At 41.3% G+C, this 19,848-nt stretch overlaps 1 protein-coding gene across 5 annotated transcripts in view; it reads left to right on the top strand.

The window, feature by feature from the left end:
* Positions 1–2,366: 2,366 nt before the first annotated feature.
* Positions 2,367–19,848, top strand: part of RPS6KC1 (ribosomal protein S6 kinase, 52kDa, polypeptide 1) — an 82,074-nt gene continuing 64,592 nt past the window's right edge. For 3 of the 5 annotated variants that reach the window (XM_010131823.1, XM_010131824.1, XM_010131822.1), the window contains exons 1-4: positions 2,367–2,399; positions 6,897–7,017; positions 14,735–14,850; positions 16,737–16,830. Coding sequence is in view for 1 of the 5 variants with exons in the window: in XM_010131818.1 (XP_010130120.1) it covers positions 3,730–3,756; positions 6,897–7,017; positions 14,735–14,850; positions 16,737–16,830 (358 nt within the window). In the remaining 4 variants the exon portion in view is untranslated. Of the gene's footprint in view, positions 2,400–3,356; positions 3,411–3,729; positions 3,757–6,896; positions 7,018–14,734; positions 14,851–16,736; positions 16,831–19,848 lie in introns of those variants that run through there. The other 2 variants (XM_010131819.1, XM_010131818.1) reach the window with 2 other exon arrangements.

The following is a 19,848-nucleotide window of genomic DNA, read 5'->3' as shown; positions in this document are numbered from 1 at the left end:
AAGTGTGGACAAGATACTGTCAATATTGGCTTTTGATATCCATTTCCAAAGGCTAAAGAACAGAGAAAGACATCAGCAAGCTGTGACACGAGGAGTGTTCTTTAGTGATATCTGAAAATACAGGCCACTAATAAAGGCTAAAATGCTTTGGAAGATTACAATTATTAATGACAATTACAATTCTAACGTGTTATGTTGGATATCTGCAGGTCAGACAAGGAACAGGATGATCTGAAATGCTTTGCTCGATGGTGAGGATCCTTGTGGGATCTCTGTTTTCAGAGCCTAACACAGTAATTATGTATTGCTTAGCTCATCAGTGGGTATCCTAATGATATTCTAAAAAATGGATTAAAGTTGCTTGCATCACAGATTTGCAGAAGGAGCTGATTGCATTGATCCTTGTGAGAGGAATAAAAAAGCACGCTGAAAATTTGGGGGATTGGTTCATCTTTGCCAAACCTGTAGGTTGATTGTAGGCTGGATCAAAGGGGCAGACCTCTTTGGAGGTTGACCTTCAGAAAAGGATATGAAGAACAATGTAGGACAACACATAAATTATCATGTACTGACTTAAAGTTGGCAAGGCCGGTAGATATGGAAGGCGATGTAACATTAGAACAAGTGTGAAACAGGGCCTCTGGCTTTTATTCCAGATTCTTACTAACTGGCTGGGTAATTACTCATCTCTCTGGGTCTCCTTCTGCCCATCTGGTAACTTACCCAGCTGCCAAAACTGTTGCAAGGCTTTAACTAAAGGTGAACTGCAAAGCAAAAAGCAGTTGGTGTGTGCCCTTTGGTGTTCTTCTATAATGTGTAGCCATGCCTGTGATATCTTCTTCCTCCAGCTCTACAGGCTCCTTACATCAAGTACGCCAGCTCTTAGAAAAGAAGGTTAGAAATATTTCACCAGTTGTACGTAGGAACTGCCTGGTAGTGAATGAAGGAGCAACAGCCACCGAGGTTAAAATCTGGTAAAGTAGCCAAACATTAGATTACTCAAGAGCAAGGAAAAGTTGAGGAAGGTTTTATCAATGTAGACTACGCTGGAAGAAGAGGACTTTGATGTGCAAGGTGAGAGAAAGAATTTTAGACCTGAGAAGGCAAATGTTTTAGGTCTTTTAGGAGATTGCTAGAGAAGGTAACGCTTCTCTGTTCTGTCTTGTCTCCTCCGAAATGTGTGAAAGATTACAGAGGCTGGGCTGTGTGGTAAATTGATGTTACAAAACCTGGGAGGCTTTGGCAAGGACTCTTGAAAAAGGAAAGGGAGGAAGAGAGCTAGTTTGTGGGGAGTACGAGTGGCATGTTATTGTCACTTAGCGAGAGAAGAGTGTAGATTTAGTGACTTCCATCTTAGAGCAACAGCTGCGTGGTGCTTGCGGCACATTAGGATGGTGTTTTAGTCTCTGGGGTACAAGTAGCTTGGAATCCTTGCGCTTGCCTCGATGCATCACCTATTCACAGCATTAATTAGTCCGGGGTGTGTCGTTGTGTGGAGGGTCTCTGTTTGGACTGAGAGTGCCCTGTTTTGCTTTAGCTAAGACCAGGCTAATTATTTTGTTAAACAGCTTTGGCTGAGTTGTAATGAAGGATATACTGACTTGCACGGGATAATTGCAGTTATGAATTAAAGATGTCTTTATTTGATGTGTGTGTTGGTGTGGATATGCTCTTACTGCTGTTACAAAACTTGGATTACAGAGGTTTTTGCGATCAATATTTATTTAAAGCAAAAAAAATCCTGGAAAAATACAGGCTTCTTTATGGTGTGTAGCCAAGCCTCATTTCACTGCAATTTTCCTCTGGACAAAATCATTTATAACTAATTAGGCAAAGAGTGTTTAAGCAGAAACAAATACACAAGGATAGTCAGACGTGTGCGCACTGATGGCTGTAAGTAAAGTGGAAATACTGTCTTGGTTAATGCAAAGTCTCGCATTTATTTCACAGTGAGGTTGTGTGCAGCTCGTATTAAGCCAAATAGCCTTAATTAGCTCCGCTTATTGGGAGTAACGTGGCCCTAACATGAATTAATAGGAAGAGACTGGGAAGATGATGAGGGCTGGGCTCTACGTTGCTTTGTTTTGTGAGGTTCCTTCTGTGCCATTTTGCCTAGAATGTGCAACTTTATTTCTAATCACAGCGACTGACTCTGCTGCTGAGGTGCCTCACTGTGTTGTGTTTGGATATTAGACTTCTCTAATACTAAAGGAAAACATTTCTGAGGGCAGAGGAACATGGAACTGTTTGCCTTTTTCCAGATTTTTCTCTTCCGCAACAAATTGTCGTTATGTTACTCTTTGACTTCCAAACTGAAAATCCAAGCGCTGATACGTTTTTTTTTTTTTTGTTTTGCTTTTCAGATTGTTTCAAGAAAAAATCCGGAGGATGTCCAGGAGGTAACGGTTTAAACTTGTGCAAATGTCTTTGTGTATCACACTATGCCTTTTGAAGCGTCTTTGATGTAACTTGGCAATTTCTGTGTGTTTGTCATCGTAACTGAGCAAACAGCTTTTTGTATGTTTCCATTTGTCTTTAGCTTTCATAACTGAAAACTGAGGCTGGTGTAACATGATGCAGTTCTGCCCTCAGTGATGAATCGTGACTTGAAACAAAGTCTTAGGGAGTAAAGTGTCTTTTGATGACAGAACTGCTTTGATAACTTTGCGAGCTCTTTTCTCCGGGCTGGAATTGGCAGATTGATGGTTACTTAACTCCTACTGGTAAAATTAGAGATCACTCCACAATCCAAGGCTTAGGTCTCAGCTGTAGGTACTCTTTTCCTCTTCAACCAATGCCTCACTGAAAAGCCTACATCGTTACTGTCTATTAGTGAAGAGAGAAAATGGAGGACTGTAGTTGTTGAGAGATTAGAGTGCAAGTCATATATTCTGCCTCTCTCTCTCTGAGGCTCCTTACGTGTATTGCAGTGATACACTTCGATAAAACTCCTAGATTGCTTGCCCTGCCTCTTCCAAAAAGGCTCTGAGTAAAGGTCTCTGGTATTCTTGTGCCTCTTTAATACTCAAAAGACTGTCGGGAACTGTTGTACTGAGACATAAAAACAAAAAACCCAACCACCCCCCCCTCCACGTATGTGTATGGTTGTGGGTTTGTGGGTTTTTTTAGATTGAAAAACTTCTTTTTCTCCCTCTTAGTTTCTTTTGGACTAATGACTTGTCATTGATACTGTTATACTATGTACCTGCAAGATCTTCCTTCAAAGGCAGAACCTTAGGGCTTTTCAGACATTGTGTAACAAATGCGTGTGTTCAGTTTTTGGTGCAGTCTCTTACCGCACTGGTGCGGTTAAGGAGAACCTGGATAGTTGATGAAAGAAGAACCCATAAATTAATTCATTGCATCTGTGTGTGGTCAAACCTGAGTTACTGATTAGTGGCTTGGCAGAGGTGAGAATTGGCTAATAGACCTAACACTCCTTTGTGGCGTCCTTTGAAATTTTGAGAATCAAACATGAACGTTTATGCTTTTTGCATTTGTGAATTCTCTGTAAGATTTAATCTCGGTAAGCTTTTAATCTCTGTAAGGTTAAAATAGCCTATCAGAATCACAGGTGGTCACGGATCTAGTTTTAGAATTGCGTTACTGTAGTTTGTAGCTTGATGTTCCCCTTTTCCAGGGAGACTCCTGAATTGAACCTATTCATGAGCACATTCTGCCATTACCGTAATCTTCATTTGTGGGAAAAACACTTTAGAGCAGCTGTTGATGAGCCATTCATCAGAAAAATACTTTGTAAGTGTCTTTCTGCTAGAGTATTGCATGAATATATGTTAAGTAGTTTTGAAATATTAGCAGAACTGTATCTTTTAGTCGTTGCTTTGACCTGTGGCTGTAGGTCAGCCATGCAGGATTCCACAAACTGGTGTGCAGGGAGACATAAATGCGCTGTGCATGTGTTGATGATGGCCCTTTTCCACCCTCCATTGTTTCACAGTATTCTGGATGTGATGACAGAATCAGACCACACCTAACAGCATCTGAAAGTACCTCTTTATTAAAAGGAGTATCTTAAATGGTAGTTGCCAGGAGGGTGAATTGTAGTCAGAAAACGACCTGTGTTGGGAGCTTTTCTCTTATATTGGCTTATAGAAAAAGAATTGTGGGTGACCTTCAAAAGAAAAAGAACGTGCTCCTAGCCTGCTCCCCCTGAAAAGAAACAAACCTCAGTTTACCCAAATGCTCAATGAGAAATTCAATAGGTGAATTTTTGTGCGCGCAACCATGCTGTTGCTTTACAATCTGTCTCATGCAATCCCTTCTCACACCGTGTAGGACCGCTTAGCTGCGCCTGCCTGTGCATGCAGGAGCCTCTTTGTCATGTTAATACATACGTTACATACGTGCAGCCGTACCTCGGGCTGTGCACTGTGACCTCAGCATTTTCTGTGGCCTCTTTTCACTGCGCTTTGGGATGCAGGCCTTTAACACAGCATCTCTCCCACTGCAGCCAGTTAGAATCCAAGATAGCCTCAGCTGTTGCTGGGATGGGAAGGATGATAACCTCGTTAGGGCTTTCTGCTCAAATGGATGAAAGAAGTTAATGTGAAGCTGTGTGCAGGGGAGTTCATAGATACAGAAAGGCTGGTGGACTTAACTTTTATTTCTTTGCTTTTGGGGATTGATGGTGGCGACATGGTGGGCGAGGGTAGTCTGGGTTCTTTTCCTCTCATTCATGGAGGAGAAAGGGTTGTTCGTTCTGGAACAGATGAGTCGCATGAGTTAATAGAGATCCGCTGGCTCTAGCCATGACAACCACCTTACTGCATTACAAGTCTAACATATGTTTTATGATACACTTGCTGTGCTTCGCTGGGCCTCGAAGTACAGCATGTCCTTCCTCCAAATCTGGTTTCTAATGAGTATGGTGGAGGGGGAACTTCACTAACTTTGCTGAGCCGCACGCATGCAAAGCCGTGATTTCCGTGAGCTTGTGGAAGGTTTTAGGATGCCCTTGACTGCTTTTGCTATGCAAGCTACTCGTGGATATTTCATTTTTTCTCTTGGCTTTTGGGAGATTGCTTGCAGCAGTAAAAAATGATACTTTTTTAGTGGAACGGAATTTCATGCTCTTATTTTCTGGCAGTGTTTCGCATTTTCTCCGAGTACTGATGATACAGTAACTTAAAGTTTCAAGACTTAATCAATTTTGTGATACATGTGCGCATGGCTCAAGAAGTGCTAATCACCCACTTTCTGGATATTGGATTAGATGCAAGTACAGCACTGAAAAACTGCTGTTTCTCATAACAAAATGACTAGTTTGCCTTCTTGAGAGATTCTGATTTTTTTTTTTCTTCCCTAATCTGTGGAACTCCACCAAATATTAGTTGTGATGGAATCCTGGCAATGTGGGGCTGAATCAGGACTACTAGTTTCAGTATAGCTATGAGGTGGATGAACTGTTAAATGGCCATGTTAAATGGCCATGTTAAAGCTTTGCATATCTGCTGTCAGCAGTCCTCGTACCTTATATCTGCATTGTTCTGTAGGTGGGACTTGCATCTGCTGAAACTTAGAAGGCCTCTGACCTTAATGTTTTAAAACAAACACACACCCTCCAGAACTCCAACAAAACAACAACTGAAAAAACCCTAAAATTAAATGTTTTACTTAGCTCTAAATCTGGTTTGCTTGGAAAAAAATGGTTTGTCAATTATGATTCCTCATGAGAAGGGCAGCCTGTTAACTCAGTCAGACATATTTAGACTCTTTTAAATTGTGGTTCCTTGTGTTAAGCTAATTGTGACATTTGACTGATGGAATGCTGGAATTAATTGAATGGATTGCAGTGTCTCTTCCCCCCCTGCCCCGTTCTACTTTAATCGCTTTACGTTAGCATTGAAGTTTATTACGATGGAAGGCTTTGAGAGTCTGACCAAAACCAAGGCCAAGATATAAAATGTCAGTGTTCAATTTTTTTCATCCTGATAGCAAACCTCTTACCTGTCATGTGTAAATTTTGTTGCTCGGTTCTTTTACTGGCTGGATTTTCCTGTTGGGTTCCCCTCTTTCCTTGAATGAAAGGAATGAAAAGAACGGGATAGAAGAAGGGTAAGGTAGATACCTGGCTGGGAGGTGACTACTGCTCTCTGGAAAGGATGGATCGGGAAGAGCTGTGAACCAGTGCTCTCTCGACATTCCTGAAATTGGAGATTTTGTCTAGGTTACAAAAGGAACATACTCAGTTTTTGATTGAGGTTATTAGCAATAAACCATTTAAAATGTGGGCTTGCACTGACACCGGATCAGCGTGTTACATACACGTATTACAAGATGGTTTATATTCCTGGGTGTTTAATCCGCTGTCCTTAAAAATCCCTGACTTGTATTTATTTCCCTTCCCTCGTTTTCTCTATTGCTGTTGTGTCTCTTCCCCACACCTGCAGCTGTGCCAAGCACAGCACGTTATTGAGTGTTGGATAGTGCAATGCCACTGTGGCATTTTTTTCCCCTCTTACTGGTTCCCTGTAGCTCTGGATCTCAGCGTGACCGAACAGGTCTGCCTTTGCCCCCCCGTCTCCTTTCAGTATTTGCTTCATGTTTTTTTTCTATGCACTGTAGTTTCGTTAGCCAAAATGGGGGTTGGGGACGGAAAACGACCATTTTTTTTTTTTTTTTTATTGGTTGTTACAGGTGGCGATTTGCTTCATGTTTTTTTTCTATGCACTGTAGGTTCGTTAGCCAAAATGGGGGTTGGGGACCGAAAACGGCCATTTTTTTTTTTTTTTTTAATGGTTGTTACAGCTGGCAGTTCAGATTTTATATTTAGTAGTCTGAAGGTAGTGGTCTGATTTGCTTAAAAAATGTGTTTGTGGTGGGATACGATGAACAATGAACCTTGCTAATGCTTCTCTCTCCTTTCTCTGCTTCAGATAGTCGTATGGAAGAGATACAGCGACTTCAAGAAGCTGCACAAAGATCTCTGGCAAATTCATAAAAACCTCTGCAGACATACTGAACTGTTTCCACCCTTCGCCAAAGCAATAGTGTTTGGTAAGTGTAACTGGTTCCTGACTTGCTGAAATTCCTCGGTAACTCAGTATCATGTTTTGTGGCTTTATGGAACTCTTCCCTGCGTGCTTTTACTACTCAGCTTTTTGGTTCGTTGTGTCTTACTTGTAGGCGTGCTGGTATCATGGCTTGATACTTTTATTTGTTCTTAACAGGGGTCCTGCTGTCCTTATTTCCGTGTTACGGATACTAGCTCCAATATTTATTGCTGTGTGTGTGTTCTGTATCTTTACAACGTAAAGGTGCTCCCGTTTTCAGGAACGTAGAGTCTATATGAGATTTGGGAGCAGCACTTGAACAATGAACAAAGATTTTCACATATGAGCAATCTGATTTCTAGCAATGATTTGTAAGGTTTTTGCGTACATCTGCCATGGGAATGTTTCTAAGGTGTTGCTAACTGTCCGCAGTGGGGCTGGTGCTTTTTGGTGTGCGTCAGCCCTGTCCTTTCAAGCCTTTTTTCCAAGCTTTTTAATGGTTTTTTAGGTGTCCAGCAGGTGTTTGGCATTTCTTGGCATGCATCTACCACGTACTCCGTTCTTGGTTTGGTTTTAGGTGGGTTTCTTAGAGTTACTAAGACATTTCCATGGCATTCATGTGTTGTTCCAGTGTTTTATTTTTTTAAAGCATCCAGCCTTTGCTTTTGCTTTTTTCTGGTGTGCACCTTGTGTGGTGGCTGGCACTTTTTGGCAAGCCTTTGTGCTCTTTTTCTGTTTTTTGCCAAGGTTTCCGATTATCTGGTTATTATCTGATATTCTGGTTATCTTTTCATGTGTTTTTTGGTTCCTGAAGTGTGGCTGTGGTGTTTTTTGTGTCCCAGATTTCTGTAGTGATTTTTTTTGTGTGCATACACCACACAATTTTGTGCGGGTTTTTGAGTGTCTGGTGTGTTTGGTCTTTTCTGGTGTGCATCTACCACTGATCTTACGTTTCTAAGGCATTTCTATGGTGTTGCTGACAGTTCAAAATACATTTGGGGCTTTTTGGTGTGCATTGGGCATGTGCTCTTTTTTTTGGTGGGATTTTTGGCAGGCTCTTCAGTTCCTAAGGTGTCTGCGGAGTTACTAAGATATTTTTATGGAGTGCACAAGTTGTTTTCTTGGTTTTTTGTGTGCTTTTATTTTTTAATTGTTTTTTAAGCATCCAGCCTGTGATTGTATGGGCCTTGTGTGATGTTTAGTGTCCAGCACGTTTGGTGGTTTTTTGGCAAGCATCTACCGTGTGCTTTCTCTTTTTGGCAAGGTTTCTGGTGTGGATTTGGGGCAATTTTAGGTGTGGTTTTGGTTCCTGGGGCGTTGCCGCAGAGTTATTTCTGTCCAGGATTTGTTTGGTAGTGTGTGCATATCCCACATGATTTTCAGTGGGTTTTTTTTCTGTCCAGTATATTTGGTGGGTTTTTGACATGCACCTACCACAGGCAATTACGTATTGGGTATTTTAATGAGTTTTTAAGCTTTCCCACATGTGTTAGGCTGTATTTTCTTTTTTTTTTTTGGCATGAGTCTACCACATGCTCTCTTTCTGATGTGGTTTTTGGCAGGCTTTTTGGTTTTTTGCCCTGGTTTTGGGCTGACTTTTTTGTGTCCAAGGTGTTTTGGGGTTATTGAGGACATTTCGTGAAAGTTGTTTTGGTTGTGTTTGTGTTTTCTTAGCATCCCGCCTGTGTTTATGGTTATTGTACACACCTTGCGTGGTGTTTAGCATCCAGCCTGTTCGGCATTCTTTTTGAATGAGCCTACCATGCACTCTTTTTTTTGGGAAAAATTTCTGGAGTGGATTTTGCATGGTTTTTTCATGTGGGTTTTGGTTCCTAATGCATTGCCACAGCGTATTACTTTGAGCATCTGGCATCTTTGGTGTTGTTTGGCATCCATCTCCCACCTGCTCTTTTTTTTTTTTGCTAAGGGTTTTGGTGTGGATTTTGCACCGTTTTTGGTTTCTGAAGTGTTGCTGTGGTGATGTTTTCCATTGCCATAGTGTTTCTAAGAAATTTTGGTGGGTTTTTAATCATACAGCACACTCACTGCGTTTTTTAGTGTGCATCTATGGTGTGCTTTTGAGTGTCTTTAGCATCCATCATGGGTTTGGGTGTGGTGTTTTCTTTCCCCATGTGTTCTGCACATTTTTAGTAATCAGCCAGTGTTTGGTGTGTTTTGGCAAGCATCTAACACTGGTTTTTTACAGGTTTTTGTGTGGAGCTTTTGTGGCAGTTTTAGTGGTACTGGGCATACATGTAGTGCATGTTTTTCCTGTGTGTTGCACATGAGCACGTTTTAGCATTCAGTGTCTGTTTAGCATTTTTGGCCATCTATTGCATGCTTTTACGTGTGTGTTTTCCCAGTGCTGTGCTGCTGGTGTTTTTTGGCAGGCGTTGACTACGTGCTACACCTGGAAAAATTTGAAAAAAATATTTTTAGTGGTTTTGCATGCATTTATCATAAGCTTTTTTGTGCTTTTGTGTGCCCTAGCTTTTTTTTCCATGTCTTTTCTGCATTTTTAGTTGTGTGGGGTCTTTTGTTGGCTCTTTTTTTTTGGATATTTTTGATGTTTTTGTGCATTATGCTTTTTGACATGCTTTTTTTGGAATTCACCATTACTTTGGGTAGTCAAGCGTGTCCATTTGGAAGGCGCCAGAACTGTGGTTGTTTAGTCAGCCTGTTTACCACCACTTTGTGTGACAGTGCTGTAGTACTGCCTGCAGTTATGGTTCTGTAGTGGTATTTGCTGCCCCTCCTTTGCCTGCAGTGCTGGAGAAACGGTGTTGAAACTTCCCCAGGCAAAACCTCAGCCTGGAAAGCACAAATTTTCCTTTTGATGTTACAGGACCAAATACTGCCAGAGACTTAAAATTTTTGCTTCTTAGGGTTCGTTTTTGATGACTCCTGCACGTAAGCGTGGCACTGAGGTGTGTTAAAGAATGTACTCACATAAACAGCTTCAAACAAGTCGAAGTTCGGTAATAACACAAGTCTCATCTGCTCCTACAGCTTTGGGGGAGCCTCTGACTTAACCCCTTGTTGTCTGGACCAGCTAAGAACCCCGAGGCAGCTTTCATGGTTCTTTGCACAGAGATGGGTAAAATTCCTAGTTTAGATGCTCTTTCGCATCAGCTAAATCATATCCAGCTTTTACGTAGTGTTATTTTTGCTTATTTATGAAGTTGGAAGTGGAGTAGGTTTTGGTGCTGTGTCAGAATTTGTGCACTAATGGTTAGAGAATGTTGTGTTAGTTTCATCCTGAGATGATTTTTTAATCTGATTTACAGAGCAGAGTGCTCACTGGACAAATTATTTACAAAGCTAATATTTGCAAAACATGATTTAATTTCAGGTGGAAGATATGGTAGCTATTCATAGGGGAGGAAAGAGGGATAAAAAGAGAAGAAAATCAGGGTGGAAGAGCATACAAGCTTCTAATATCTTAAATAATTTTAAATTGCCAGAAATGCAAATTAGCTGTTTTTACACTAGCTCTGTGAACAAGGGAAAAATTGAGTGAAATCCCTTATGAAAGACATCCTTTTTCTAGTGTATTTGGTGAACAAAAGTGACTACAATGCACGTGGTAAGAGAAGGAAATCTACAGAAATACACAATGTAGTTATTTACAAAAAAGCTCTTTAAAATTAAAACTAAAACAAACCCACTGCGTTTGAATGAGGCTGAGCCATGGAAGAATACAGGACAGAGGAGGCAATGTAAAAACAAATTTCAAATGGTTGTCACGTAGCTGAAAAAACCAGAAACGTCTGACACTTCAATTTATGAATTATTTTTCTATTTAAAGCATAAAATTTTACTCTGTATCTTTCCATCTCATTTGTACTTAAAATGACTGCTGTGTGTTTGATTTTAATTTAAAGCTTTTATCTTCGAATCAGTCCTCCTATTTTTGTACTAGAGGAAAAAAGAAGTCTTAGTAGATGTTGACAAAGTTGTTTTCAATCTCCTTCAGTCAGTGGTGAGCTGCACTGTCTGTCTCTATTAAAATCTTTTGCTTCAGGCTGCTTTAATGGAGCATTTCTGCAGTGTTTCTTCCCTGTGGTGATGTTTCCACTTGTTGCAGCTTTTAAATGAGTTACTAATTAGCAGTACCAGTAGTTGCTGGCAAATTGTTGATTTTTTTTTTTTTAATACCTGTTTTAAATAACATGCACATATTGTTTTGCGGAGAGCACGCTTTATCAAATGAGCATTGGTGGTTCTGATGGTTGAACTTCCTAGTGGCAGAAGTATTAAACCCGAGCAGAATCTCAAGTTCAGCGTCCAGTTTCAGAACTGAGCCGTGTCTAAACAGGTCATGCTGTGCTTCTGCATTTCATGCAACCAAAGACTTGCCAGATCTGAAGAACTGAACTGTGTGGCATGTTTTACACCACAGCTTCTGACAGTTGCAACATGCAAGTGCGTGTATTTATACGCTGATACAATAGCACTGCTCCCATCAAAGAATGAAACTTGTTATGGGTGGGAAAAAGAAATCCTCTCGCTCTTTCTGCACTTCAGTTGAACATTTTCCACCCATCTTATGGAGAAAACAGAATGAAGTTGAGCTTGGGAATCTAAAACGTCCTAACAGATCCAGCTGTTAAAACTTCTCTGCTTTGTGATGCAGCAATTACGATATCTGTTTCAGGGAAGCAATTACTCACAATTTTTTTTTTTAGTATTTTCAAACTAGTTTTTCTTTTTGTGGGATACTTCCAAGTATTCCTATATGTTGGCTATAGATGGTATTTTACCAAAATACTGGTAAATATATACTTGGTGTGTCCTGTATCAACTGCAGAAATGTACTCAAGTATAAAAACTACCCTCCTCCCCAGCCCCAATGAAAAGAAACTAAAACTAACTTGCTAGCAAGTTAGATGATTCACGTTATGAAGCTCAGATAAGGATCTTTCTGGGATGTGAAAATATCACATGAAGTAGCATATTTAAGAATTGGGTGTCATGTACAGTTGGAAGTCTGGTGAGAAACTAACTGAATCATGAGCACAAACCTTGCTGGGTATTTTCTGTTTTCATATCTGCTCCACAAAATGAATTGTGGATTCTATTTTTAGGAGTTTACATTTGGTTTCCATGTATGCAAGAAATGTCGAATGGCTCATTGCCTGAGGAATAGCAGAACTGAGCTAATGCGTTTGTTATATGCCAGGGTGCTAGTTGACACTTCCTAAAACACTGAGAAGACACGATCCCTATAGTGAGGTTCCCATGTGTCCAAGAGGTGTAAAGAGTAATGGAAATAATGTTGATTGAGATGCAGGAAAACTTCCTGAAAGGTATGTTTGAAGAGTTGGTGTTTGAACATCTGACTGAGAAGGGTGATGATGAAAGTGTTGAGCAATACAAGATTGCTCCTAAGTACGAGCAAAGGGAGGGGGAAGCAGTTAGGCAGGGTTGGCTGGGAATGAAGCACCAGCAAGATGTCAGATAGTCTGTGAACAAACCAGTACTGAACTATGTGCTTCCTTCCCCCAAAGCCCTCTGGTTCTGTAGGTGGTTGACCTGCTAGTGTATCATGCTGATGAGCTGGAAAATGTGATGGTGACTAATGTTTCAACAGCTCTGACCAAACATGTATTTTTTTTTTTTAGCTAAGAAAATAAGGCTTATGTAATTGTGCTGTCAGAAATTCAAACCGCTTACTCACGTGGCTAACATCAGCTAAATTTCTGAGGAAGACGGTTGCAAATGTAACTGTATTTCTGCGAAGTCTGTAGAATGGCAGCTGAGTGAGAAGAGGGCACGTGCTGCGGTGCTACCGAGGGCCAAGTGGGCCTCAGCTCATAGCTGGGAGTTTACAGCTGCCTGGACAATCAGTGACCGTGCACTGGTCATCCTGGCAGTGCTGGCCCTGACAGGTCCTATCTGGTGTCCGGTGGAAGTACCGAGAAGATGTGGATGAGAAAAAATAGTTTTTATTGGGTTTGATAATGAAGTAGAATGGGGAAAGATCCCTGGGAAACCAGGAAAAATACCTAGGAGAATGACTTCAGTGTGAAAGTTCCCCATTTCTGGCCTTGTGAGGTGCTTGCTTGTCTACGATTGATTTTCTGTTGTGTTCTGTCACATTATTTTGTAGATCCATTTAACTGGCCTATGCTGCTGTGCTGTGCTGAGGGAAGTTGTTTTTTCACGATGTCTATTTTGTGTGGATGCAAGTGCAAGCCCTAATGCACCCCCAGTGTTGCTCTGAAGACGCAGGAAGTTTGATGAGCTGTTTAATAGAGGCTGATTTCAGTGTTACCACTCAACGTGGTGGCGTTGGCTTTGCCTTCTTTCTGCTTGCTTGTTGCTCGCTCTTTTGTATGGCTGCTAAAGTTTGTGCAGCTGAAAGGACAGGGTGAACAAGTCATGGAATCGATCCAGCTGAAAATGAGCCCAACGATGTCTTTCCCTTCCTTTCATGGAAAAATAATCCCCAAAAGCTTTGTTTGTGATCTTGTGAGTATGTGTGTGTCTTTCTAGTTTTATTTTCTTTTTTCTGGTACCACATGGGCAGAAGCTATTTACTTGAAGAATTTCTGGAAAGAATCTTGCTTTGATACTTTCTTCTGGGATTATTTTTTTGCTTGTTCTGAGTATAAATGAATTTTGCTTTTGTATTCAATGTTTCTTTTGTCCTCTTCAAAGCTTAATGCCACAGAGCTGTCACAGGTGGTTCTTATTTTTCTGGTCATGCTGTTATAGCAATACAGTTTCTTGAACTTGTCTTCCCAGTCCTTTTTTTCCCCTCTGTATAGCTGTTCCAATATCTGTTCTATCCTCCTCCAATTATTACTGTTAACCTCTGCCCTTTTCCTTTTGTAAACTTGTAACTATTTCAACAACAAAGCGATGTTGATGTGAAAAGCTAAAATAATTTGTGGCAATAGTGTAGAATGTGAATTTAAGGAAGCAATCCAAGGGTTTTCTCCTGAGAAGCAAATCTCTTGAGGTGAACTGTGGGATTGTTTTTTAAATATATATATTTTTTTTTTTTAATTGGCGTATCTTGGGTGCTGGGTAGGGAAAAGGGAAGGATCATACATTGTAGTAAATGAGCTGTTTCCCAGCTCTGCTTACTTCTTGAGTCCAGGAGGAGATGAGACCTTGTCTGCATGGAGCTACTTCAGAGGAAAGCTTCAGTGCCTGGTAGCAGGGCTTCACCATCTCCCCTGCACTTTGTCTCCTCCATAAATGGCTTCTTGGAATTGTTGATCTGTTTGGGGGCTTTTAGCAATACTTCGTTTACTATCCGCTCGTATCGTGCATTGTTCTTGAGAATATGTGAAGATTGCTCAGCTCCTTACAGGATTTGGGCCGTAATCAAGACTGACACTGACTGGCATATTGTCAAATTGTACATGTATCACTTATTGTTAGATAACACTGGACATCCGTTAGTGTCTCTTGGCTAATCAAGAGTGTTGCCTCACATATTCTTACGATGAGAGGGCGAAGGATTCTTGTCGTAGCTGCCAGCTTTCATCATCCGAGCGGATTGCAGAAGATGGGACTCTAGGGACAACGGAGAATAGGAAGTTTGAAGATTTGCTATGTTCTCCTGAAGCGTTGGAATGACTTTCGTAGACTCAGGGCATTGTCTCCAGAAGGTTGCTTTTGTCTTGGTTTTTTTTTTCCTGGTAGTTATTATTGCAAAATAAATGTGCAGTTATTTCTAAAACTGTCAATCTGTGTGTCTGTTCCAGGGCGATTTGACGAAACCGTGATTGAAGAAAGAAGGCAATGTGCTGAAGATCTCTTGCAGTTTTCTGCCAATATCCCTGCACTGTATAACAGCAAACAGCTTGAGGAGTTTTTTAAGGTTTGTTAGTATTTGCAGAAGTGTTTTGCTTCTTACTGATGTGAATAAAGTATAGTGCTGATTCTGCTTTACTTTATAAACCGCGGAGCCTGACATGCTTTGTGAAGTGACTGGGAGTTTTCCATTCACTCTAGGAATGTGGCTTTAAAAAAGCCCCTGTGCCACACCTTTACGAGGTGGAAAGTTTTATGGGAACTTCAGGTGGAGGGCTTTGGAATTTTTGTTTATTTTGTTTATTGAATGATGAGCAAAAACCAGGTGTTTAGTGGGGAAATACTAAAAATATTGTCACTGTTTCTATATTTTATGTACGTATTTACAGTTTCAAACCAAAGGAAGGAAGACTGTCTAGACCAGTTTCTTACGGCCTGTGGTGGATTCAGGTCCATGACGACAAATTTGGCATATAGCTAGTCAAACGTACTCTTTGTGCAGTGTTGTGAGAGTTGCTCTCCAAAACGTATTTTAGGACAATACATTGATCTGGACTTTGTTACATCTGAAGCAGTTTGTTTACAGTAGTTCCTTCAAGCCTCTCTTTGTCGGTAGCTTAGTCCAACATTCTGCTCATGTCTAAGCATAAATTCACATGTAAACATGATAGTAACTTGCTGGAATTAATGAAATGCTCATTTGACTGAGATGGGACTTAAGTGTATTAATGCATTAAATAATACATGTGCAAAAGCCAAATGACAGTGAAGCTTAAAAATCTTGACTTGTTTTCACGATGCAGTTATTGCAGAGTTCTTTAAAATACTTAAAATAATTTTCTTTAAGCTCTGGCAACAGTGAGTGGGGGACTTGGGTTAGAATATTTGGATTTGCACTTTTTCAGTTCTTTGGAATTACCTCTGTGGTTCTGGTATTTGTTCAGATCTCTTTTCCCTTCCCTTAACAAAAGTATTAGTTTTAGCTTTCTAAAAATAATAGACATTAATTTTTATAGGAACAAGTGTGTCTACGAGGGGAGTTATGCAAGTGTAATAATTCAGGCTGGTTTGTTGGCTGAAGTTGTGTCATGTTTTCCCGTAAGAAAGCCTTAGGTTTTGGTCAGTCACCAGCTCAGCCTGTGTCCTCCAGCTCTGTGCACCGAGGGTTTTGTTCCTTTTCAGATTTTTGTGTGAATAGCCGTGGGGAGGTAGACTTGGACAATGAAGTCTGAGAATCAGCCCAAGGGAGTACTGTGTGTCTCTGTGGACTACAGCCCCCAGAAAAACAAGCTGGCTAGGTTGGAAGTGTGCTGGGCTAGTTCAAGGCAGATTAGCAGTGCCCGTTTGTAACGCTGCCTTGAATGGAAACTGCACCATATTCAAGTTGCGTGGAAAGTGTGCACCTGACGTGCAAAGCAGAGATTTAAACAAACATATAGGTGGTTTCTAGCACAATTAATTGTTCCTGTTGTTACCTCATTTACCTTTGATTCCTTTCAGGCTTGGGAGGGTATGATATCCTCCTAAAGTACTGAGATGGCCTTGTCTTACCTGTTTGTCTGGTCTCAACTACGGCTGGGCTCAGGGTGGGTCGTGCGTAGGACATCAGTCTGATGGACAAATGCTCCTGTGTGAGGGACCTGCTAAGTTTGGGAGCACCACTGAAAGGCACAGACTGTATGTACCACAGGAGAGCAGGGGCATCACTGTCCTCTCCCAATTAAACTCTGGGGTTTGCAGGCAGCAGGGCTCTGAAGCTGCAAGTAGGCTGTTTAGACACCCGGGCAGTCTTTGGCAACCAAACGTCGCCTTATATCGTTTGATGAAATTCATTAACTCTAGAGTAATGGAGCATTCACTGGTTAAGAAATTGGTTTTGACCACGGCTTATATAGAATGAGACTTTCCACAGAGCACAGCAGCGGAATAATTCCTTTCCTTCTTTCTTTTCAGGGTGGAGAGGTGCACGATGGGTCTGAACTGATCGGTCCTGTTGAGCCTCCGTCCGACACTCTCACTGACAGCCTGTCTGACTGCAGCTCTGAAGGTTTGCTTCCTTTCTCTTGTAACCTTACAGTGTGATCCGGTTTAAAGCAGCATGTGAATGACAAGTGCCGTGTTTGTAGGAGCATGACATCCAGTTTCTGTTTGCTTGGTATGACAGAAATGCCAGAGCTGGGATTAACAAGAAGTTGCGCTCAGCAGAGTTGTCTGCGTTGCTGGAAGTTTGCTTCTAACAGGAAGTTTTCTGGGAGTTTGTCTAGTCCATTCTGGAAGTCCTGGTGCTCTATTGCTCAAAAAGAACCACTTTTGGCGCTAATTGAAACAAATACTCTGGTTTGAATATACGTAATCCTGCCTGCTTCCAAAAGTTTGAGTAAATACTATGGTAATGTTCACTCCTCATCATGTCCTGAGTCTCAGGCTGCAAAAATTTGCAGAGAACCTTAAACTCAGAGAACTTTAAATACAAAGAGGATTGTCTGAGTTTGCTTAGAGCATGAAAAACAGGTCTAAGATTTGAACTACCCCGTTCATTCTGGAGGGTTCTCGTTCACTGTTGTGCTGGACTGGGCACAAGGCAGTGGTGAGTGTTAAAGCCTACTTCAGGACTTGGAGAGATAAGCAAGTTGTTTAAATGTCCTAAGAAAAAATGCTGACAGTTTTTGTCTGCTGGAAAGAGCTTCCTTTTTTTTGACAGTGGGAGAGTTGTGTGTTAGAGCTAGTGTGCGCTATGTTCCGTTGAAAACTGGAAATCCCTTCCTTAACTCGTGAATGTTCTCTGGTTGTGCAACGCCCCTGGAGGGTGCGTCCCTTTTCCTGTGACTGCACTTCCTTAGCAGAGTGTAAAGATGTACGTGCTGGCTTAGATACCACGTGTGGAACAATGTTAGTGGCAAGTCACTTGCACTAAATAATGGTATAGCTGTAAGGTAGAGTCAGTCAGCCCTAATAAATGCTGTGTTAGGGCTTCTTGCCTGCCTCTGGAGGCTGAGTTAGCTCAACATCTCTGTGTATAGTGTCCGCCAAGTACCAGACAATCTTTTAGATATTTATGCAGTTCTGAGTTATGCTTGGATCCTCGTGACTTCTAAGAAATTATTTCCCAACCCTTAGAATTTTCCTTTGGGACTGTTTTACGCTCATGAATAAGCACACGTTATTATACAAACACTTATTAAGCTTATTTGGGAGGGGTTTTTTTTTCTTAACTACTTTATTTTCTGTGGCCTTTCGGGCATAGCACTCGCTTTGGTAAAACTCTCCTTAAATAACAAGAGCTGCTTGCTTTTTCTGGTAGTGTTTTGCTTATTTTTTGCTTGGGCTTGTATGACTTGCCATGGGGGTCCCTCTCTGTCAGTAACTTTGTGCTTAGCTGTGTAACACGTTCTCATGGCAGTGAGTTTTGCATTTTATTTTGTAGGATCTTCTGTGGTGTTAATGAACTAATGCCCCCACAATATTTTGTTCTGTGATGGGAAAGGTACAGAGCTGTTTAATTACAGTGGGTAGTTATGATAAACACTGGTCACTACTTTTAAAGGGGCACTACTTTTGTGAAATTTAACGTTCCAGATTCTGACAATGAACTCCCTGTACGCCGTGCCTTATAAAGGAGAAAGTGCTTCTAAAATGTTTGTTTTGAAGGCCTCTATTCTTTATTCACAAGGACCTTATTTTTAGAAGAAAAACACTTCAAGTGAGATAAAATATTGAAAAGAAAAATGCTGTAAATTAGAAAAATTCTTTGTTACCCTTCTGAATTGGCTGGAGTGCTTTTAGGATATATTTGCCACAGCTACGAGCACAGAAATTTTCAATGCCAAATGTGACTTTTGTGGAGTTACATTTACTAAAAACCTATGTGTTTTCCAGCTCGCATTTTCTTATGCTTGAAACCAAATTTTGAGTGTGAGGAGACTACGGATGGAAAGAGGCATCTGTCTTTAAGGCCTCTAGATGGCAATACTCGGCTGTGAGTCCTCTCCCTGCCATTCCTCAGGACATCTAATTTTTCCCAGTCTGATTATTGTAGTTAACTATGACTAGTTCGCTGTGTTAGTTTTTTGTGAGCATTCAAGGGCGCTGCTCCTTCAAGCTGTTTTACTGAGAAGTATCAAACCCACTCCTTAACAGGTGCTGCTGTTTGCTTAGGAGGGTGGGTTGTGTTTTCTCACCTTTGTCTGTTCTTTTCAGACAAAGTTCATTTTGCAGAAGGTGTGCCCATTAATGGTAGGAGATTCAAACTGAGGGTAGGAGAAAGGGCTTTGTACCAAAATAAGTGATAAATATCTTGCTTGTGAAAGCAGTTTGGGAGTTCATGCTTTGAGAGGAATGTGCTTTTCCAGAGGCCAGGTTACCCAGGCTTCCCACCAGCTTTCGGAAACTCCGTTTACTCCTCATACACACCCGGTGAAACTCCACAAGGCAACAAGTACAGGAGTTCATGTTCAATTGCATTGTCAATATCCTCATATAATATTCCTGACAGCCACTCTATCTTCCCCGCTGGGTCCATGGGATAATGCTCAAATGTCCAGCTTCCTCTCCAAAAGTCTTTCTATACCAATTGCCAAATTATTTAGAGAAATTCTTTGGGAAGCTGGTTTTTTTTTTTTTTTTTCCTCCTTACTTCCTTACCACCTCCTTCTGTGTTACCACGTTCACACTATCTTCCCAGAAATAAGCGTAGGCACTTTGGACTTTTGCTACTTGTTGGGCTGACCGGAAGCCCCATGGCTGTGGGGCTGTGGTGCCAGACCTGCACTCTAAACCTGACCTTAAGCAGTTTATTAGCTCAGGCTCTTGCCTTGCTAGCTGTGTTTGTGCAGCTCCTGGTCAAGTTGGCTGCCAAAGGAGAGCAAAGGAGGTTTTGTTTGGGCTGTAGGGAGGGGAACTTGGGTTTGTGTGAAATCTGCTGTGTGGATGTGCTCTAATTCATCTAACCTGGGTGGTCAGCACACCCTTCCCACAAATCCTCAGCTTTTCCATTCATTCTCTCCACCTGCACGTCAGTCAGCTCTGCTTCCACCTCTGTGTTTCCTAGCTAGCAAGTTCTCTTCCC

This window comes from Buceros rhinoceros, unplaced genomic scaffold, assembly GCF_000710305.1.
Source record: "Buceros rhinoceros silvestris isolate BGI_N320 unplaced genomic scaffold, ASM71030v1 scaffold422, whole genome shotgun sequence".
Lineage (NCBI taxonomy): Eukaryota > Metazoa > Chordata > Aves > Bucerotiformes > Bucerotidae > Buceros > Buceros rhinoceros.
The sequence above is the reverse complement of the archived record's forward strand: the minus strand, read 5'-3'. Positions and strand labels throughout refer to the sequence as shown.